Source organism: Copidosoma floridanum, unplaced genomic scaffold, assembly GCF_036245765.1.
Source record: "Copidosoma floridanum isolate Cflo_tuat_1 unplaced genomic scaffold, Cflo_Japanese_pri ptg000017l, whole genome shotgun sequence".
Classification (NCBI taxonomy): Eukaryota; Metazoa; Arthropoda; class Insecta; order Hymenoptera; family Encyrtidae; genus Copidosoma; species Copidosoma floridanum.
In genome coordinates, this window is record NW_028321894.1 from 7,529,101 (window position 1) to 7,553,364 (window position 24,264).

The 24,264-nt window shown below is 32.0% G+C and overlaps 1 protein-coding gene across 1 annotated transcript in view; it reads right to left on the reverse strand.

Moving 5' to 3' along the window:
• Positions 1-24,264, reverse strand: part of LOC106640615 (discs large homolog 1-like protein) — a 317,181-nt gene that overhangs the window by 223,308 nt on the left and 69,609 nt on the right. Inside the window, exon 3 of the mRNA XM_089592456.1 lies at positions 8,985-9,260. Coding sequence (XP_089448582.1) covers positions 8,985-9,260 — 276 coding nt within the window. The remainder of the gene's footprint in view (positions 1-8,984; positions 9,261-24,264) is intronic.

Here is a 24,264-nt window from a genome sequence, read left to right on the forward strand (position 1 = left end):
TGGAGCAAGTGGATGGAGCTATATAAGTAACCACCACCACCTCCTCTATCGTCAACACCGCCGTTATTACAACCAGCCCTGACACTGCTGTCGTCATCATTATTGCGAGATCCTGACACTGCCATCACCGTTAAAAGAAAACGAACCCTAACATTTCAAGTAGAATCAGACTTGTCATCACCGTAGCAGCAGCCACTTTTGTTTATTCGACTGTTGCCGGAAAAGATTGAAGAATAGCCAGAAGAACATTAAAATAAATTAGTAAACAGAGTTTAAATTAAGCTTAAATAGGAGAAATTGTAGTTCAGAGCGTAAGAAATCGTTAAAATATGAAAGGCCCAATTAATTATTATTTTTAAAAATAGAGAATGATACCTGTAATTTTCCATAACTTAAGCGAAAATTATTCGCATTTGTTCATAAAAAAACTTGCTTCATGATTTCCCAGAAGAACTTGGTTTCTATCACAAACTAAAGAAAATTTCATTTTATTTACAGGATATGTAAAAGGAAGTAATGTTAATCATTAATTTATTAATTCTTTTAAGTTTATGACCTTATCTCTTGATGAACTATCATGTTATTGAAAGAAATTAGAAATATTAGAAACAGTCATTTGAAACGCTGATTATTATATTACGAATCTAATGAACTTAATGAAAAAGAGAGGTGGGTACCCTTTTCGTTATACGTCTTCTTTTGAAAACTTAAGAAATGCAGACTTCCATCAAAATAAAGCTTTTACAGCAGCTTAGTTGAGGCCTATATCAGTGATGAAGGATATAAACATGCTATAAATATTTGTAATACTTGCAACATACAAACGCTTGGGCAGTATTCTGAGTTATATTTGAAGACAGATGTATTGCTACTAGGTCAAATATTTAAATACTTTCGAAATAATTGTCTTGACGCATATCAATTAGATTCAGATAATTATTACACAACGCCTGGCATGAAACACACTTTTAGTATCTAAGTCGCACTGTTTATCTGCAGTAAGTTTGTATCTTATACTGGCGTTACCGCTACTTTGTTTACGTCCAAACACATCAACACTTATTGTGATACTGAAACAAACGACTTCTCACAACTGCTCACGTTAATATATATACCATGCCTACCGTAACTCTTTGATAATTGATATTATTTTATTGTCATGATTTGAATTTTCTGCCTATTTTTTAGCACTGAATAATCGTAAGTGATCCACAAGTTCATGAGAATTATGTGGGTGTACGTAATCTCCATGCTTTATTTTTTGAGCGATTTTGTACTGTAGTGATAATGATCCTTTCGTTTTATTTGAAACATTACTAAACATTAAAGCAATAGTTTAATAATATTTATTACTATAATGTTTCCTAGTAGATTTAATTTTTTTAAATCTTTTTCTATGAACACTCGAAGTTCTTAAAAGCAAGTTATAATTTTGCAAATCCTCGCACATTATAAGAGAATGTTTTTTTACTAGTAGCTCTGTTATTTTGTCATTCATTTGAAATTCAAATTTAACCAATATAATTTTCATATGATCAGAAGGTATTAGAGAACTTCCAAGTCTGTTTGTTCTATCATTTTTCGTACCCAATACATTAAATTCAATAACTTATTTTCATTAGTATTATCAAGCATTTACAAGTATGAATTCGTGGATAAGTTATCATCAATTTAAACATTTTTTGTCACATATTAAATTGTTTAATGTATTTCATCAGTATATTTATTCGTACTGTCATCACTTTTACTGACAACAGACTTATTCACCATATTATTACTATCGTTAGGTGATTCTACAGTTTCTTCTTTTATAACATTCTTATTTTTATTGTTATTTAAGTATTTATAGTTTCCTGGGTAATTTCTCTTATTTCTTTTTGTAATGGTAACGATTTCCTGGAAAGGACCTGTTATTGGGTAAGAAGTTTCACTTAGTACTTTTTTAACTTCATGCTTTCCAAAATTTAACTGCTTGTACTTTTTTTACGGCCTCCTTTGCTTTAACTAATTGATTAAGTAAGTCTCTTTCTTCCTCATTTAAAGTAATGCTTTAATATCTTTCTTTAGACGACAAGCTTTTGCTATGCGTATTCTGTATTTAAAGCATGATTATTAAAACCTTTTTTAATCAACTATTGTTTATTTGCAAATCCTTGTTTATAGCAACAAATTCATACCAATCATCATCCCAACAACTAGAGCAAACTATTTTAACTCAGTATAGGACATATCTAAATTTACATGATCAACACACACATATCTCAAGTTAACTTCATCCTGACAAAATAAAGCTAAAAAATAAACGTTTTTTCTTACAAGATGTTTTAGTACTCAAGATGTTTTAGTACATGATTGACAAAAATAAAAACAGTCTACATTTTTATGTCTCCCCATGCAGAAACAGGCTTTTATGTTATCTAGTTCTTCTTAAGCTGTATCACTAAAAATCATAATATTATTTGGTAATGCATAATCTAGAGAGATGTTTTATGTCCGTACTGTATGACGTAGTGGTTACAACTGAGCTAAGAGATAAAATGATATTGCACTATTTCTTCTTGCATTTTGATATTAAACCATAGCCTAATTGTAACTGATCTGATAACTATGAGAACAGAAAATTTACTTTTTAATACTCAGTCACAGTCAAACTTTTACAGAGAAATGACCATACAGTGTTAGTAAGGAAATGGTCTTGGAAAGAAAATCATAAACTCTTTAACTGTAGAAATTAACTTGTCAGGTTATCAGCACTGTGGTTCAGGTACTAAACTTATAAAACGCCTCGCTAGAGGTAATCTTAGAGTAAATCTTCTGGATATGACGTGTAAGAGAATGATATATACCTCACTCGAGAAATCGATACGATCTTGAGACTTGAAACAAGGCAAATAAAATTTTAGCTGCAAGAGCTTAGCTAAAAGTTAATGGTTCAGTTTCAAGTGTTGGTGAAAAAACCGCTGCTATTCTGGTAACAAGTGCAATAAACCTTAAGAATTAATTAGGTATGGGTTAGGAACAGAAAAAGAAGAGATTCAAAAAAAAGATCAGTATAAATAGAAATTTGAAAACTACCATAAACGAAGATATTAAGGCTGCCTCACATCAAATAAATCCTAAGAGCAAAAATGCTTGTAAAGTGATTAGTAGTGCTTTAGAAGGTGCTCGCAGTACAGTTAAAAAGTGTGGTGGTAAAAAAATTATTAAAATTCTTTGTATTTTACGCCTTCCTGCCCGAATCGATAGTGCTTTACCTCTGATTTCCTTATTTGCCAGCTTAAGTGCAACTGGCGCTTTGGCCAATGATATTTCAGGACTTATAAAGAGCGTAAGCATGGCTAAGTCAGTCTAAAAACAACTAGAAGAAAATCAAAGACACAATAAAACTACAGAAGTTTTGGCATTAGGAACAGGTCTCTATTTTAAGCTTCATAAAACTGGATGAAGAGTATATTTACAACCGTTTGGTAAAGGTCTCCAAAAAAAAAAAAAATGTCGTCAAACGTAAAATTACCTTAGTGAGCTTGAACGAATGTGGATTTAATAAAGTTTTCTAAGATATCATAAATTTTTTTAAAACGAAGTTCTTTATGTCGCGTTACTCGGGGGGCTGGAATTTTAAAACCGACAGATTTTTTTTTTTTGGAAACGAAAGTGGTTTCACCCAAAGTCTCTTCCTTTCAAGTTTCCCCCCTTACCCCGTTCCCCTCACCTGCTGTTCTCCATACACTTCCCCTCTCCCCACTATATATGTATATCTGCCAACCGTGCCGTGTTACTCTTCTGCACACCTTTACCCACCATTCCCCTTTTACACTCCCAAGCAATTAATTTTCAAACGAATTACAATCTTATTTTCCCACAATAACTTCTATTTCACTTCAAATTTTTTTCTTTTACAATTCTAAAAAAAAAAAAAAAAAAAAAAAAAAATTTTCCAATAAAGAGATTTGAACCCTCGACCTCTTGCATGTTAATCCAGTACCTTACCCACTCTGCTACGAGCGCTGCCGACTGTAGAAACTCGGTTTCTTGTACTTATGGTGTGGTTCGTAACTATAACATTCCATTTTTAAATGTATTCACTGATAATACATTCAATTATGTATTTGTTTTATAAATTGTGTAATTTTTTTCTAAATAATACATCATAAAAAAAAAAAAAAAAAAAAAAAAAAATTTAATTAGCATAAATATGGTTATGTAGATCAAACATCATAAGGCGCGTTATTACGCATTAAATATTTGTATTTTATGCATTTGATGCATAAAATACTGACCGATTTTTATTAAACCTGAGGTTTTTTTTAGCATTACAGTATTGCTACTAATTACTGTTATAAATATAATTATTTTATAAACAAATAAATTATTTAAATAAAGGAAATACAAAAGAATGAAAAAAAAAGTAATGAAATTAAATATGAAAAAAAAGAAATGATTTATGAAAAAAAAAGGAAATGGAAAAAAAAGATTAAATATGAAAATAAAAAAGAAATTAAATAAAGGAAATACGAAAAAATAGAAAAATGTAATAAAATGAAATATAAAAAAAAATAAAACAAGAAATAAAGAAAAAAATGAAAAAAAATGTAATAAAATAAAATATGAAAAAAAAAACAAGAAATATAAAAAAATAAAACAAGAAATAAAGAAAAAAAAAACAAAAAAAAAAAAACAAAAAAAAAACCAGGGGGGATAAATGGGTCATGGGACCCACGGTAAGAACGAAGTTCTTTAAACGTGAGATGAGTATGGACACAATTTCTTAGGTAAAAAGGGGGTCGCCAGACCCACAGGAAGAACGAAGCTCTGTAAACGTTAGTACTGCATTCATGTTGTTTACTAAAACAAAAACTTGAAAAACGAATAAAAAAAAAATACTTTACTACTTACGATGGTTGAACTTCGTGAGTACTGTATTTATGCACGACATTCTCACGAAGTTCAACCATCGTGAGTAGTAAAATGTTTTTTTTTTTTTTTTATATTCGTTTTTCAAGTTTTTGTTTTAGTAAACAACATGAATGCAGTACTAACGTTGACAGAGCTTCGTTCTTCCTGTGGGTCTGGCGACCTCCTTGTTACCTAAGAAATTGTGTCCATACTCATCTCACGTTTAAAGAACTTCGTTCTTACCGTGGGTCCCATGACCCATTTATCCCCCCTGGTTTGTTTTTTTTTTTTTTTTTTTTGTCGAATATTTATCCAAACTAACTTACAAAGTCATTGGCCATGGAATTGTCCAACTGCTATGGTAAATCTTAACGATAAGAATTGACCCGAAACTTATAGGGTAATGTATCAACAATTTGGCTGGAATATTGTTTATTACAGTTTATTATAACAGTTTTAAAGATTTGCAACCACATTTTGATTTAGTGTTATATTGAGGTGTTGATACAGTTGAGTATAATCACAAACGATATCAAAAATTTAACCCTTACAACGGTGGTCATTTGTGCTTAAAGTTTTAATTTAAACATACATAAGCACTTAAAACATTAAAAAAAGCATAGTTTTACATTGATGGTCATGGAAGAAGCATGAACACAAAGCTTGTCTGGTACTTCTTTTACCCAAGAGGTTCAATATTTTTTACCTTTTAAGTTATCACCAAAACACAAGCATGTTCTTGGATTAGTAGAACTCCTAACATTCAGTTTAATTCCTTATATTGCCGTAAATAACAGTAAATTCTAGGTAGGTGATCAAGTGATAATAATTCTAACTGGCATTATTAAATTTAGGATATAAAGTCATTCTTAGCCAATGTGTTACAACTAAGAGATATCAGTATCAGGATAAAGCAAAGTACTATTACACTTTGTAGTGTTATATAATGTAGTCATACTATCGATTTTAGAAAAAAAGACTTGACAGGGCGACTACTGGGTTTTATTGGAAAAGTACTGCAAAATAACTTGTCTTATGATTCTGACTTACCTAAGGTAAAGTAGCCAGTAGTTGGACAGAAATAAAAATAGCACTATTAGTTAGACAGTCTTATATAATTTATATTCTTGAGTAGAAGCCGTTTTTACATAGGAAAAAAAAATTCATTCATAATCTTTTAATGCATAATAACCATATTATATTCAGTAGTGATCAATAATTTTAGGTGTTTTTTACTGTCCAAGTACCAGGTATAGAAAAAATCTTATGTTATCGGATAAAAGCTTCTCTTGGACAGAGTTATTTATATTTTTTGATGTATTTCACTCTAATTAACATCAATAAGAATTATAATAATCCCCATTTTGAAACGTAACTTTAGTGAGAAAAAAACTTGAACGTTCTATGCCCAACTATGAAATATAATTATTAGCGATTTTTTCCGTGCCCAAGTACTAAGTATAGAAACACTTCTATTTTACTGAAGGGATCTATTACTAGACAGTAAGCTTGCATGCTTGGCATTTAAAACATATTTTTTAACTTAAAAATGAAAAAAACTTCTAAAGATAATTTCGTTTATTATGCATTATGCTACTGTTGAAAACTAAAGCGAAGTTGAATAATGACCAGAAACTATACCATGTAGTGAAAAAGATTATAATCATTAAGTAGTTAAGAGATGTGAGATAGCATTTTAGAATTAGATCCACCCTAACCTCCTTTCAATTTAATTAACATGGGGTATCCAACTACCGATCCCAAGTCTCATGTTGGTCCCAGTACCTGGATACTGTTGTCCAGACAATGAGTCTCGATGATTTTTCTTTGATAATAATTTTTTCTTTGTTTATTAAGCTGACATTATTAAATTTTTTTTTTAAGTAAATAAGAAAAAATCTAAAATAATTAATGCAATGTCTTTTTGAACATCATTTTTTGTTAGAATTTTATAAAATAGTAAAGTAAGTTTCGTCTGTCAAAAGTGTCTCACTACTGGGTACTTTACCTTATATCTATTTTAAAAATAAATGCATTACGAGGTGAGTGCAGTATCACTAGTGAAGCCTATGTAAATGGAAAAAAAGTTAATACAGTTCAAAAACTTTTTTCTGCGGTACCACCACGAAATAAAATTATTAAAGTTACATCATCAGTTATCTACTTACCTGTCATTGATAGAGTCGTAGATCACTTACAACTACGCGTAGTTAATCAAGATAATAATTTAATTAATTTTTACAAAAAGTCATAACGATAAGATTACAAATTCAACCTTTGTCGTACTATTTGCAATCAGAATAGTATAAAAATTGCTTAATACGTTTTATTCCGCTTAGTTAGCAGCAAGCTTGAAAATTTTCAAGACGTTAGAAAGGATAACGGAAGCGTTAAAAATTGACAACCCAAAACATACAGTTTCTTTAAACTCTTGGGTTAAAAATCAGAGGTAAGAACTAAGTTCCAAATTTTTAAGCTTCAAGTTAAATGACATTTTAAGCATTTAGTCTTCTGTTACGTTTGATGAGTCTATCTCGTACTATGAAACTCTTGCTTATTAATCACATGCATCATCAACATATAATAATAGTGATGAAATTCTTACATTAACTCAACATCAAGACCTAGGCCTGCTAACATCCCGCAGTTCTTTACTCACATATTTATGGAAGATAATTCAAAGCAGGTAAAAGTACAATTGTATTGCCTCGACTTTTTTTTCCTTATTTTAAATATTTTATAATAAATAAAATTTAGTATTATAATTCATCAGATCTAACTATCTGGTTAGGCCATTTTTTAATTATTTTGTATCTTTATTCATTGAGAAACTTTTAGTCCTTAATCTTAATCTTATGCGTTTTACTGTATTTAATTTTACTAATTGTTATTTTTTTTTTTAAGCCGAAGTAACGCTCTCTTTATAGAAGCAAGCCTCTAATATTTATATTCATTATTTTTTTGAATTTGGACTAGGCAATCCATGTTTGACGGACTGTGTCTCCACGCAACCGTTTAGTTGGTCAGATAACTTAGCGTACATGGCAAATTGCAGCTGAGTAAAAAATGGTGTCACTGGCACAGTTTTACTAAAATGATGACTATATACGGTAATGTGGACATATTTTTGTGTGACAATAATTCCATCATGCTGATGTTAGGAGATCATGGATACTTCATTTTTTTCAATCCCGCGCCTTTTTTCTATTAGCTACATTACACCATTTATGCTGAGTTTGCGGGCCGGAGGGACTTTAGTTGTGAGTATTCTTATCTTTACCTGCAGATACGAGTATGACAATAGGTTCATTTTTCTACCACGATGGTAAAGCAAAAATTTATGAGTGATGTTATTTAACTATATTGAATCGATACCATTAAATACATATGCTTACTCTGCTTCCGACTCGTATACGGTATTCAATTTGATGTAATGACCGATCATTTTATTACTTCTGGCAGCTCTGGGTTGTGGAGGCTTTTAAGATGCCAGAACTCAGTCACTTTAAAGCTCTTTTGACTCACTCCACACAGTACAGAAGCAGTAGTCAGACCCACAGCACCCATAGCTGTTTATATATTTGTACACAATTTGCTTTTATGGCAATAGAGTTCAGTGGGAGAAGCACATCTGTCTTTGAAAATTCATGTTTGTTTTTCAGGTCACTACTGGCCAATAAACGTTGTATTAAAAGCTTTGCTTTAGAAACCCTTTAAAAATTTTCATACATGCAGTATGTATGTATTTGCTTTGTAAACATTTCATAAGTGTTTTTGGCACAATCAACATTAAACAAATTTTTTAGGCTTCGTTCTCTCACAAATGTACTTTTCTAAGTTTAAGATATATTTTTCTATTTTTTTTGGTGTTAATTCTTCACTAAATCATGTTTGACATCCTGTCATATTTACTTAGAAAGAAATACTGCACCTGTACCTTTATTTCTATAAATCCATAGTGAAAAAACCTACCTTGAATGCCAGGCTTACAATAGGAATTAACCTTTATTTGAGACACACATAATAATTTATGCATTCAGTATGATTTATCTACAGTTCAATTTTGGATGAATAACATTAATACTTACTAATTTTACAATATTATAAGATTGTTTTAAAGTATTGGCTGCTGTTAAATGAGTTACATTGACAAGAGACGTCTCATTCACTTTCTCTATTATATCGTGTACTTGTAATTGGCCATCAAAAGCTGCTGCACCACCAAGAATAATTTTGGTAACATATATAAAGTTATCTTCAGGAAAGTGTTGATTATCGGTACCACCAGCTATACTAAAACCGAATCCTGTTTTTCCTCTAGCAAGAGTTATTTGCTTTTTTTCCCAGACATCTTTAACTTCTTCCTAAAATTATGATAATTTATATATTAGTGTAATTGAAATATATTAAATATTTTTTAATATTCAAAAGTAAAAACTAATAAGCTATACTTAAACTCCTAGTTTTATCCATATTAATTCTAAACTGTGTCTGTTAAGCATCATAGATTTATGAGCTTATTATTCGTATGATACTTGTAACCTACAAAAAGCTGGTCCTGCTTAGATATTTCTTTTATCAGCTATTTTCAATACACCTACAAATATAATGTGTTGCCTACTTGTTAACTGAATTTTTTAGAAAAAAAGATTATTGAATGACGATGAACATAAATAAAGGTATAACTTTTATTTATAATGAGGACGGTTTATTTTAAGAATCAATAAATATTTGACAGAAATAAGGATATTTATTTTATTAAATCAAGAAAAAAAAATGTTAGTAGTTCAAACGTTATCTTAGTACTTAATATAATCAGGAATAAAAGTTAATGCTCCTGGATGAAAGTAAATTTTGCTTACTTTTATACATTTTACTCCTCTTACTCAAGAAGATATTTGTGACCAATCTTTAATTAAGTCTAAATCATTTAAAACATGGTAAGTTAGTTTGCTTTGTGGTTTGAGCTAACGGCATACTGCAGTCTCTGGTTATCGCTCTGAGCAACAATCTTTTAGTGATGCGTATGTGATACTGTACTAAGGGAAAAAAATGCACAAGTTTCTTTATTGTTTTGCATTAACTCTCACTTTTAGGATTATTTAACGACTGCTTGAATAACATTTTCTACAACTGAAATCTTTTTTGATAGTTCCATAACCTTACACTGTAGTTGCATGTGCAGATCATAAGCAAATATTATAGCCTTATAATAACAAAAAACTTTAAACTGAGCTTATAAAAAGTGAAAACAATGGAGAACTAGGCAAATATTCCAGGGGAGCCCCTAAAATATACGGCACATCTGCAGTCAATCCACCATCCACGTTGTGTATGCTGAAGATCCAGTCTTATGTAAAATAATGCAGTTATCTGACAGCCTTTACCAAGAAGTAAAGATCGAAAAGAGTTTTGTATGGAGTGACATAACAAACTTTGTTAAAGACACGTTTAAAATTTTATAATGATCAGTACTTTGAATAACTTCTTTTTATAGAAAGTCAAAAGTTATCTGTAACTTTCAGCAGCTCCATCTTAATACTATGCTCATACCAAAAAGCAAACTACCAGTGTGTTATAAGTAAAGATTTCTCACGGTTCTTGCAGATTTTGCCAGTTATAGTGTGGTTTGAGACCTTAGCAAGGTAGAGTAAATTTACTATGTTTAAGTCTACTCTAGATGTACGCAAAAAACTAGGCCATTGCCATCCTTACCTGCATCTTATCCCCTGAAAAAAATACAAACTTAAGGTCACAGAGATATCACATTGCAGAGTTTCCCTTCATTTGATTAGAGTACATGTAGTATACGTATTAGAGACAACCTTAGCAGTTCTCTTGACTGTTGGTGTGGCTGTCTATATCCTGCAAACAGATAAATCTCTCCAGATCTGGGTGCCAATGAACAAAGCATAGTACGTTGTCAACACTTGATATGAAAGCTACGATAAATCCAAGGTACTATTAATACTTCCAGCTATTTTATTTGCAAGTTGTCAGTCTGTCTAAGAAGCAGTGAATTAGTTCTTGGAGTAATCCGCACATTATTTGACATCAGCAAACCAGCATTGATCCAACGAGTGACTAAGCTCGTTACTCATACAGCTGGTCGAGAAATTTCTGTGGTCGTAAGACATTGTAGCCCAATCCTTCCTGCTAAAGGTTTCATGTATGATTAATGTACTGCCATCTGATATACTAGACTCGTTGCTTCTTTCTACTTGTTTTTTTCAAATAATGTATTTCATTATTTTAAAACATATTCTTCCAGACACAGTGTCTGACTAACATCCTTTGTAATTGCATTTATCGACTCATTTTGTATAAATATATCTTCAAGACTTTTACAGCTTGATACCAAAACTTTGATCTAGTGATTTGTTGATTATCATGGAAAAAGCTAGAAGAACTGTTTTATACTTTTTTATACGTTGTCAAGTCCTGTTGCACAATCCATTAAGTATACTCAAGTTCCTTATCAACATAACTCTGGCGTTTACTGTAATATTGAAAATGTAGCTGTAATCTTTTATGTACATAATTTAAAGTTTCTATAGAAAAACTTACGCTGACATTTTCTTATCAGTGCCATCACTACCTTAATATTTTGCGTAATCTATGCTGTGATAAGTATATTCTTTTCTTTTAGTCAAACTCAAAATCTTTTCACTATTTGAAAAGTTGGATATAAGTTATTAGAACTATTTTGTACAGGCTATTCATACCATCTTTATAAATTTTTTTAAAAACATTATCAGTTTTCCATTTTAAGGGAATTTCCAAAGACTTTATTGTTCCGTTTCCAATGTCCATATACAATAACAAAAATTTTTCACCCGTACACGTCAAATTACTTTTCAATTTTATAATTCTACAGTGTTTTCATAGAAATAAATAAGTTTTACTAGACATAGAACTTTAACACTCATCAATTATTACTTTATCAAAAACCACCTGCTAAAATGAATACTTTCTCATCAAATAGAATATTATTATCACATAAGTATTAGAAAGTTTCAATTACTATTTCTAAAGCTTTTTAGGGATCATTTAAGCTTCGTCCCAAATATTTAAGTTTACTTCTCGTAATTTTTTTAAATCACCTTTGTATTTTAAGAAAAACACTAAATGTTATTTACATCTAATGGTTCTCAAAGGTAATAAAGTTAAAGCAATTCCGGTCGAAACAAAAATAAAAATTAATCTTTAGTATACAAATGTTTTTCCAGGATCTTCTGGACTATCGGTAAAATATAATTTTGCATCACTGTTAATACTTTCATTCAAATTTATTTTTTAATTACTTTTTGAATTAGCAAATATATCTTTCAAATTTGATTCTGAATCGATTATAGTTTTATTGTCCTTAATATTCTTGGATTTAACTGTTTTATTTTTTTTTTGTTATTTATGATCTTCACACAAATTTTCATCAAGTTTGAAGACTTTATTTAAATATAATAAAGCATCATTTTGGTAATCGTCTTTCAAATCACCAATAACATATTTTAGGAGTAATTCCCAAATTGACTTACCACAAACGTCTGCATATATTAAAAACCATGTAAAAAGTTTTCTTAGTTAATATGGCAGCATAACGTTACAAGCTTCTTTAGAAATTTTATTTATTTTAAGATCGTGTTTAACTTTAACTTAAACAATGGCAGTATATTTAAACGTACTGTAATAAATGTTATCAACTGTTTTAAATTTTTCGAAAGATTAGGCTCTACTTGCCCAATGAAAAATTAGTAAAAAAAAAAAAATGCTTAAAGTTTTTACGTGACACTTTATTTAGTCACCCTATTGTTATATTATGTCTAATTTTTTATTTTCTTACCCAAGTTTGTACTGTTAAATTGAAACAGTTATATTCTAAAATATTTACGTATCTAATTATCTTGTGAAACTATCTATTTAATTCAATGCAAACCAAGCGGATGAGGCTGTTTCAGAGTTTTTCATTACTTTAACCATATTACTTTGGTCAAAAACTATTTTTTGTATATTTTTAATATGTACGGAAAAAGAAGACGTAGAATAACTACGTTCACACAGAAGAAACTCTTGCAATCACCCTGCTGCTTTGATTAGGCTGGAATAGTGGCCGTACATACTTTAATATTTTGTCAAATATTTTTACACCGTCTTTTTTATCACTTGTACCTGTTTCCATTACTTTATGTTATATTTTATCTTCTCCTTCATAAACATAATAACAAATATAACTTATACTTTTAATAGATATACAATACTTAGCATTTACTTAGCAATAATATTTCGTTAATAAGAATGGATTTTATGGTAATACCATTGAGTTATCAACTAAAATTTTTTCATTGCTATTTTTGATTCTATTTATGTAATTATCACATCTATTGTCACTTCTTTTCTAATTTTAGTATCCACTTGTTGTAAAATCGGTATACTTAGTGAAATTTTTTGGAAATTTTTTTGTACTAATTTTTTAATAACTGGTAAGACACGGATTGTCTTTACTGTAAGGTCCATAAAGCATGTGTTTACTAACTAACTTTTGTATTTGTTAATCAAGTGAGATTCCCAGTGAACTATATCTTTCTAAGTATGTAGTTGTGAATAATTTATTGTTTCGATGCAATCTTACAATAATATAAGAATGAGGTAGCTTAATTTTAATGGTATAAACGTAAGTAATAACTGTTCCAAAAACATTATGTTTTGTTAAATCGTCTTCGTCTATAATAAATTTTAATTTTATACAAAATAATCCAACATTTATATTTGGTACACCATTGGGAATGGTACCTTTAAAAAAGTTCCTCAAAATTTGCTTTATTTATTTTCATTCAGGGTTGAATATAACGGTAAAAAAAAAATCAGTTCGTCTAAGTTTTCGGATTATGGCCATTCCATCTTTATAGTGTTTATGCATATACTTAGTACCACCGATGTATGTTAAAGGTGAAATAAAAATATTTCAAACTTTGTTGTTTTAAAAATTTTTAGAGTTATTTAAGGCACAACGCATTAAGTGATCTGACGATCCTTAACAACATTCCATCCTTAAAGTTTTTTGGTTATTGCGAAAAAATTAATTGTATTGCTTTCTATCACAATATATGTATGCGAAAAAAATTATTGCGTTAGTCCTCCAACATAGAGTATGGGACTAAAAATTTTACTATTGGGTCGATAAGAATTTCGATATTAGTAATATTGAAGCAACGTAAATTTTTGTCCAGCATTTGAACTTGATTCTACATCTTTTACTGGAAATAATAAAGAAAATGCTTCTGGATCGACATGCTGCATTTGGTATTCTGCAACGATATTGCAACTTATAAAGGTGTTAGTACATGAGATGATATTATTTACATGAATTTTCCCGTAGAAATATATAAATATATATGTATATATATATATATATATATATATATATATGTATATATATATATATATATATATATATATATCTCTGGCTGCCTAAACCACGTGACGTACAAATTTTCTTTAACAAAACTACTATAAATCTCGTGATGAGCCTTGCAGGGGTCAAGAAAGCAAAAAAGACGTTAACAGAATGTCTGAAGCTCTGCTATCAAAATAATTATGACAAAATTTTTTTTTTCTGCTATAAAATCTAAAATGGTGGCAATAACACGATACCAACAACTTTTTTCAAAGAAAACTATAGATTTTGCAACCTGAACCCTACAGGGGTCTAAAAAAGCTTGAATAAAGGGTCTTGAGCTCTTTTATCGAAAGACGTATGAACGAAATTTTTTGTCTGCCATAAAATCCAAAATGGCAGTCATATTACGTGCCCTACAGATTATTTTCAATAAAAAAACCATGAGTCTCGTGGCATAAGCTCTACATTTTTCTAAAAAGGCTTTTATTGAAAATTTTTAGCTCTTATATTAGAGCAAGTATGGAGAAAATTTTTTGTCTGTTATGAAACTCAAAATGGTGGCAAAAACACGTGCCATGCGTGTTTTCTTTACTAAAACTAGTAAGAAACTTACGGTATAAATCCTACAGGGATCTTAAAAGGCTTAAATGTTAAATCCTACGCTCCTCTATTAGGAGTATAAAGAAATTTTTTGTTTCCGGTACAATCCAAAATGTTGGCAGAAAGACGTGACCTACAGCTTTTTTACCATTAAGCTACTATATGTCTCGTGGCATAATCCCCACAGGTGTCTACAAATACGTAAACGGAAGGTGTTGAGCTCTTATATCAAAAGCTGTAGTTAGTATTTCTAGTTAGCTGAACAATCCAAAATGGTGGCAAAACACGTGATCCACACCAAATTTTTACTTAAACTATTATGAATGTGCTGCATTTACCTAACTGGGGTCTACAGAGATTTAAATGATAACTCGTAGTTTTATTCTCAGAAATCAGTCTGAAAAGATTCTTTTATCGCCTTTGAATTAGAAACGGCGTTAAAAACATGAGTCATATGCGTCTTTTTAAAAAATTTTAGGATAAACATTTTGTTTTGTTCTATTCAGGTTCTAATCAAGCTTCAATAATCATTATATGTATATCATAATAATGTTAACTTTAAAAATATATTATTGCTGTGGTTTCAAACTTGATATGTCGTTATCAGTTCTGCACTAATGTATTAATGCTATAACACGAACAAATAGATGTTTTCTCCGAGTACGGTATAGTTTTATGGTTGTATGTATTATTCATTGTCAATATGGTGGCAGTAACCACGTTATACAAGTATTTTTGGTACAAAACGCTTTCCAACAAACATTTTTTCAAGGTCTATTATAATGTATACTAGCAGGTGAGAGAAATACAATATTATTAAAAATGAAAAGTATCATTTCATAGTCTTTCGAACAAAATCGTGGCCAAATCAAGTTGTATTTTGAATTTCTTGACCAACCCAACCACTGTTATTAGATATTTGTATAATAATGAACGACAGAACTTATGTTTTGCATCAAAAAATTAGGAACAAATTGTAATTAATGATAAGTAAATTTTGCATTCTATGGCGGACAAAATAATTTCTTTTGTACATGTTTTGATAAAAGAGCTCAGGACTTTCTATTTAAGCCTTTTCAGACGGCTGTAGGGCTTATGCCACGAAACGTATAGTTGTTTTATTGAAAAAAATTTGTAGGTCACGTGCTTTTGTGGCCATTTTCAATTTTATAGCAGACAAAAAAATTTTTTTTATACATCTTTTGATAAAAGAGCTTAAGATTTTTTATATAAGCCTTTTCTACCCCTGCAGAGTCCATGCCACGAGATTTAAAGTAGTTTTATTAAGGAAAGTCTGAAGGTCACGACGTTTAGACAGCCATATTGTATTTGAAATGTTGACTCAATATATATGCTCCTTGGCATTAAAAACTAGATGCTTAGACCCTTCTTTTTACTACCTACAGAACCTTAATAAATTAAACCAATTTTAGAAAAGGGGGGTCATTTGTTTACAAAGAACTTCTTATATTTATTGTTATAATGGCAGTACTTTCTGCATTACCCCCCACCCCCCTGCTTATCCTTCGCCAACCCCAATTACCCCCTACAACTCCCTACAAGAATGAGGAAACATCCAGTTATTGTCAATAATGTTTTTGCCTAACAAAATAACAGATAAAGACCAACTGAGCCCTTCTGGTTTTTTCACAGCCCCCCTGTACAATTTTTAAAGCCCTTTCTTGATCTTTCTGCTGCTTCTTTGTAGCCCCCTCACAAAATAAGGGAAAAGTAGTTTTATTTAACCGTTACTTTGACCCATTAAAAATCGCCCTTATTTTATTCTAAGTTCCCTACGTCCACGTTCCCTGCACATTTTCAAGTGCCCCCCACCCCCTAGTCCAGCACTTTATTTTACTGATTCAGCACCCCTTAAAATATGGGGGATAATTCTACAGATTTGTAGCAGCTGAGTCTATAGTACATTCTAAAGAAAATTGAAAGAATCATTTTATATAAGAAAATCTTATTAAATTTGTATTGAATTTTAAAATAAGAACTCCGAAGAAACGATTACCTAATAGTTTCCGATATAAATATCCTCCTATCACCATTTGTTTAAACAGTAAGTGTTTGACAAAAATCTTCTCCTAAAATTATTAACTCATTTCTGAAATGTAAGCATGTACTACATATATCACGCAAAGTTCTGTTTACTATCCCTAAAGCTTTTTTTCGGAATCATAAAAGCCTTATATCAAATAATCGAATCAATATAACGTAATTTTTTTTTTCGACTGTATTTCAAGAAATGCAGTCTTACTATTGTTTAAACCCAAAAGAAGCGAAAAGTTCTATGACTGGTCTCATACCTATTGGTAGTATTACTAATGCAATGTCAGTCCATATGATTGTCAAAGTTCTTCTTCTTTGAGATATAAAGTAATAAATCAATGTTTTATACAAAAAGGTGTTTCCTGATTCTTCAAAAGCATCCATTCAATAAATCTTAACGTTCTTACATACAATTTAGACAATTTTTTTTTGTTTATTGTTTAGCAAAGCGTACATAGGATTAAATATATGATAAAAAATGCAACTTTATTTGCGACTGTACTGTTTTGTAACTTAATTTTAATCGGTACAGAAAAATTAAGGGATTTACATAATTTATCTTCCAGATCGAAAATTTCGTTAATGTGCAAAAAAGTAAGATTTTCTTTATTACGAATAAAATCTTGACAAAAATAGTTTCATTGTTATTCTAAATTTCATGACCTTGTATCTTCTGTTACGTACGATAGTATATAGCTATGCGTGCATGCTCCTCTGCTGGTTTGGGCCCGAAAGGTAGGGAAATAGGAAAGAGAGGTGATAAGAAAGGGAGAGCGAAGGAAGATAGTAAAGGGGAGATAAGCTAGAGACGTGACAGCGAAAGAACCAAGTCCACGAGACGAGAATACACACGCAACTTCTCTCAAACATAAGGAATTCTAATAAAGTATAAGTTAACTGCAAGTTGGCATATTATTTGTTTCCACACCGTTAAACCCACGTGACAGCTGTTGTCAGAAGTGAGATACAGACACAATTTTTTTACGGTCTGTCTTGTGCGTGGAAAGCATTTATCTCGCGGAACAAATTTTTTTTCCGGTTTATCAACGTAACAAAGTAAAACTAACAAAGAAAAAAAAATATTGCTCATCGAGAAAAAGTGTCATAAGTACCAGACGCCCAACTCAGAGTATCAAGCACCAAAAATATAAGAAAGCTTGAAAAATTGAAGGTGGAGAAAAAAGGAATAATTGCATATCAAGCCAGCAGAACTACATACCAGAACACAAGAGGCAACTATTAAACACCGAATCCAGGAAAATACTGACAGAAAGCAAACTTAGTACGCCAGGCCAGACTGGAGCTACAGACGAGACACGGGATACACTACACAAAAAAGAGGAACAACAAGGAACATTTTTTAATTTTTTTTCAATTTAATTTTTAAATAAAAAGAGTTTTTAACCAGACAGAAAAGAAGCTATTGACTTATTAAAGTGCGCATATCTATCAAGCGAACCCAAGGGACACAACAATGAATGTGTGCTACGATTAAATACAATATACGAATATACGAGTATAAAAAAAAAAAATACGAATGGACAAGACTAACTATGTACAAAAAAAAAAACAAAAAAAAACAAAAAAAACAAGAAACAGAATTAGTGTCGCAGAAGCGAACGATATATAAGACGTACACCAGTTAAGATGGGACGACATAGACGACGACAACGACGCAATACAAATCAGCTTAGAACATAACACAAAATCATGGGCACAGTGTCAGAAAACGAGTAAGAAAAAGAGGCTGTTTATGATAGAGATGATGAGAAAACTCACACTGATCTTAGTAAGACAGAAAAAGAATTCGAGAATCCAGGGAGCCCTCACGGACGTAGTACAGCAAAAAAATTTCTCCTACTGCAGAACATGGAGCAATACCCAAAATAGATTATACATTAGCCTAAAATGACAGAACTTGCACTATGAACGACTTGATAACGACGGCAACCCGCAAAAAAACACGTGCTGGATTAAATAATTTGGCACCACTCCCATTCACTCAAAACAATGATAGAACAAACAGGGATGGAAAATTTATAAGAAATCATGACGTATATAATACAACAGATACACATGATTTTGTAGAAACACATCATACACACCTAACAGATAACAGGTACAAACGTACGAAAAATTATTCTCTAGAGCTGACAGAGCATGCATTACAGCTAACTTGCATACGCTGGTTACAAAACTCCCTAGTCACATTGAGTAATCTTACCAACAACATACCAATATTGATGGTGACCCAGTAAAACTCCCATTGTTTGAACAAATGACTAGAACCGTAGCCCTTACAGTAGGATCGCTATATCAAAAATTTCTCATAGGAACACTACTAAACAGATAACGAAGCCGGCAAGCGAAATCGTTTTCCGATTAGCACAATTTTCAACAATAGATCAATTTTTGACAGAATTTAAAAACATATATACTTGCACTGTCAACTCCACCACCTTATTGGCAAAACTAAGACTCATGTCACAGCAAAAAAATGAGCCAGTATAATTGTACTGTGACTGAATCTAAGAAATAAACGGCCGAATAATAGATCTACATGACATGAGCTCAATTTATGCACCGACTCAAAAAATGTTGCTAAAAAAAGACGCAGAGAAAGAGTCAGTGAGACAATTTTAGTATGTGCTACAGACTCCCAACAACTACTAGGTAACTTACCGCAATTCACTGACACTAGGCGAAGCAATATTAATTGCACTGAAAATAGACAGTGAAATAAGCTTATGCTGCGATGTGTTAACGTGGCGCAATACGCGCATAAGGATAACACAAGTAAGGACATAAGAAACAGAGAAAAGTAAGTAAATTTACGAGGAAGTGAAAGTAGCAGACATGCCAAAATGGTTTCTGAAAGTGACGAACTATGACCCCTGTGCACTCTGCAACGGGTACGACCATGTAACAAAACAGTGCAAACTATTTAAGCTGAATACAAAAGCCAAAAAGACAGAAATTTTAGATAAAGGGGAACATGATACAGTGGCAAAAAAGAACACTCAAATTCAACTACTGCAAATAATAACGGAAACTCGATCCCAAGTTGTGCGTACTGTAAGTGGAAGGGACACAGCAAGCGTGATGCAGCACGTTAGTGAGAAATACCAAAAGAGGACAAGTAATATGGTGCAATTTGCGGGATCGATACAATAATTATAAGAGAGAAAAAAACTTTTACGAAGAACAAAACTTGCATGGCGGCAGTTAGCATTGTGAAAACGACAATGGGAGCCATGGTGGATTGGATAATAGTTATGATAACTGCAACAATGAGAATCCTAACGATAAATGTAATACATATTATTATTATACCTACAACGATAACAGATCTCATGACAGCTTTAATTAAAATAATTATAATAACTGCAACCACAACTGTCCTAGTGACGGCAATAATGGTAAGGAATACAAAAACTACAACAATAACAGGCCTAACGACAATTAAAATACAATTAGTTACAATAAGTATAATGATGACAGTAATAGAAATAATTATAAAAGTTGCTATGATTATAACCAAGGCATCCAAGGTTACAACGTGGGCAATGAAAGATTCGGCAACAATTATTATAATAATGACAACATAAATAACGACAAAAGGTTCAATAAGAGCAACCAAAACTATAACAGGAATGACGGAAGATTTGGTGGTGCTAGCTATAATAATTATAATAATAACGAGAATGACCAGAAAAATTGTTGCTACAATGGAAGTGACGAAAGATTCAACAGAAACAACTACAATAATAATAACAATTATAGAAACTACCGTAAAAATATTAATTATTAAAACAGTAGACCTCCGTACGAAGTAAATAGTCAGCCTACAAACAAAACACAAAAACCGCGTACAGAACATTCAAGCTTGCAGGACGCTCGCCGTGCTTCCCAAATGGCAATCGGGACACAACAGTAAGAAGTATGCCTGAAAAGAGGTGGAGACATCAGGTAGCAGTTAGAAATTGCCAGAAAAAACGCATGCTTAGCCACACGTAACGAACAACATAAACACAAGCGTAGAAGCGCATAGACATGACAGAAAGAGAGGGCAACGTAAACCCAACACTTATACTACGGGTGTACAAAATAACAGTAACTGTCTCGAGGACACATCGCTGACGCAAAGCGCTCAAAGAAAGGATAAAGAAGAAGCCGTTCGTAAAATAGAAATAGAAATATCAAGCGCAGGATGCACACCACTGTTAGTGCCTTAAAATAGCTCTAAACTACGAGTAAATAACGAAAAATTTCACGCGGATACCTGTGCCGAAATTTTGATTATAAAAAAAAGCTGTCTCATAGAAAACACGCTTATAGATGTAAATAGAAAAGATAAAGTCTCAATTACTGGCGTGACACACGGTGCCCGCTACACGTTAGGAACAATTGCAATACCTCTTAATGGTATCAGGTAACTCTGCATGAAGTCCCCAACAATTTCCTGATCCAAGCAAAAGGCATAATCGGCTGGGACACGTTTAAATTATATGATGGCCTTATAACCTCTGAAAGTGAAGTACTAATATTAAGTGGCACTGAGATTACGGTGAACAAATAAAAATAATTTGAAAGTCTTACAAAATATATAAGAGGAAATGCTGTTCAGAAACTTCATAGCAAAAAATAAAGAGGGCAAAGTGTATGCAGAAATGATAAATGTAACGAACAAAAAAGTAAATGTACCAATACTGGAAGAATATTTAATAGAATGTGAGACTGCCTCAAGGGTGGAGCCATTTGGCATCAAAGAGGATGGTGTTTGGGGAAAGAGATAACAGGACTTTTTAATTTTAGAATTAAGCGAAAATTAAAAAAAAATCAAGCAGGGGTAAATCACACTGAATTAGTAGACGTTCAAGAAAATGAACGTTAGGCGAAGGAAGAAGACAAAAAGAGTTATAGCGATAGGGGTGCACAGTATACTAGCCAAAGAGCAAGCATGCGAGCACAGGTCAAAGAAATAATAAAGCTTGTCGACACATCGCGCTGCAACAAAGAAAAAATAAGGCACGTGCGAGGACTAATAGAAACCTCTTGTATTAAGCCTAGAGGGCGAACCGCTTAAGGCAACAAATGTACTAAAACACAGGATACAAACGACGACAGATAAACTCTTTACTACAAAAAGGGCTGGATAGCCTGTAAAATTAAGGGAACAGATGCTAACGGAACTGGATAAATTATTGAAGGATGGTATAATCGAGCCACTAAAATAGCCATATAGCTCCAACACATGCATTGTGAAAAAAAACCCCGGCCCAAAGGGGGAAAAACGGTGGAGAGTTGTCACAGACTTTAGACTATTAAATGAGGTGACGGTAGGCTCCTGCTGCTCGTAAACTTAATTTTAAAAAATCTGGTGGCCGCGCGATGCATAACGGTAAAAGACTTAAAGAGCTGGTTTTTCTTAGTAGAAGTACAGAAGAATGACGCACACAAGATCGTATTCTCGGTCCTAAAAGAGGAATACCAATATAAAAAAATACCAATGGTATGCTGCAATGCACCAAATACCTTTATGCGAGTAATAACACAAGCACTCACAGGACTGCAGGGCCACAAAATTAAAATATATGTGGGTGATATTATGGTGTTTAGGAAAAACTTGAAACAGCACGGCAAATGGTTTAAATGATTTTCACAAAGACTAGTATATGCAAATTAAACAATAGAGCCAAAGAAATGCCAGTTTTTCAAACGTAAAGCAAAGGTACGGGGACACATTGATAGGAACAGAAAAATAAAGACAAACCCATTGAAAATTTTGGCTGTTAACGAATTCTTAAGACCAACAAATGCCAAGATAATGAAACAGTTTCTCGGGCTTTTCGGGTACTATAGACGGTTTATAAAGGACTATGCAAAAATATTTTCAACCACTTTTAAAACTAATAAGGAAGACAATTGAGTTCAAATGGAGAGAGACAGAAAAACAGGCACTTGTAAAACACGCTTTATGTTATAAACCAGTGTTCATTCCCCCAGACATCAGTAAACCATTTATAGTAAAAACCAGCTCATCTGACTACGTCATTGGAGCAATTTTAAGCCAAGGAGAAATAGGCTTAGATTGCCCTCGTGAATATGCTTCGTCGTAAATTTACAGTCGTAACGTACCATAAATTTCTCAAGCATTTTGACACATCAAAGAAGCTGGACCTAAGATTCACAAGGTAAAAAGCAAAACTTCGAGTATACGAGTTTAATGTTGTTTACAGACCTGGACTGATAAACAAGGCACCAGATGCCCTATTTTAAAACCCAATAATAAAAGAAAGAAAATAAAACTCAGAACTGTCACGCCGAGTGCTGTATGAGCTCGCGGAAAAACAGGAAAGAGACAATCATGAAAACGTAAACACACCACCAGTATGCATATATAAAACGGGCACCGAAGACAGAGAAATCTGATACGAAAGAATAAGAAAGTCAAAATGGAAACATCAGACTCCGATGATTTAAAAAAAAAGTTATTAAAAAGAAGCTTAGAAGACTAAGAGAAAGAGAGCACGTATCGAGCACCAGCAGTTACATTGATAGAGATACAGGAAAAGAACAAGAAATGATGAAAAAACCAAAAAATAAGACAGAAAAAGACAGCCTTACAGTGAAGAATGGACCTGTAAAGAGTGAATTTTGTCGCAAAAATCAGCAGACAGTAAACTTAGCATATATACCAAGAAAAAAACATGGAAAAAGGAGTGAAAACAACGAGCACATCGTTTACAAATAAGAGTATCGCAGAAAAAATACAACACAGAACTCGTAACCGTAAATTTAATACACTACATAGGAAAATTCCAGATTTTTCTTATACTGTTAAGCATTTTCACAACTCGAAAGAGATTATTATTGCGCATTATCATTTACTGACAGCAACGAAGAGGAAATCCAAGCCAGCAGAACATTGGAGATTTTAACTAGCGTGGAATAGTGAGGCAGCAGAAAAGGCAGAAGTAAAAGAAAGCGAAAAGCTAGAGAGGCTAAAGGAAAAACGGCAGCAATAGCAACACCTGATGGAGACAAAGAAGGTAACGAGATATCAGAATATGAAAGAGGGGTGCATAACAAGAGAGATAGTAGAGCAAAAGATGAACAGCAGGTAGACCAGCAGAGAATGAAAATGAGCAAATAAAGCCAAATGGCACCGAATGAACATGCGAGCCATCGACCGCAACATATACATAAGCTCGACGGCGTAAATAAAAATTACAATAACAAAAGAGGTATAATTACTATTTTTATATCAATACTTAACAAATCGAATAATAGAATTTGAGCAAAGGCCTCAATCAGCG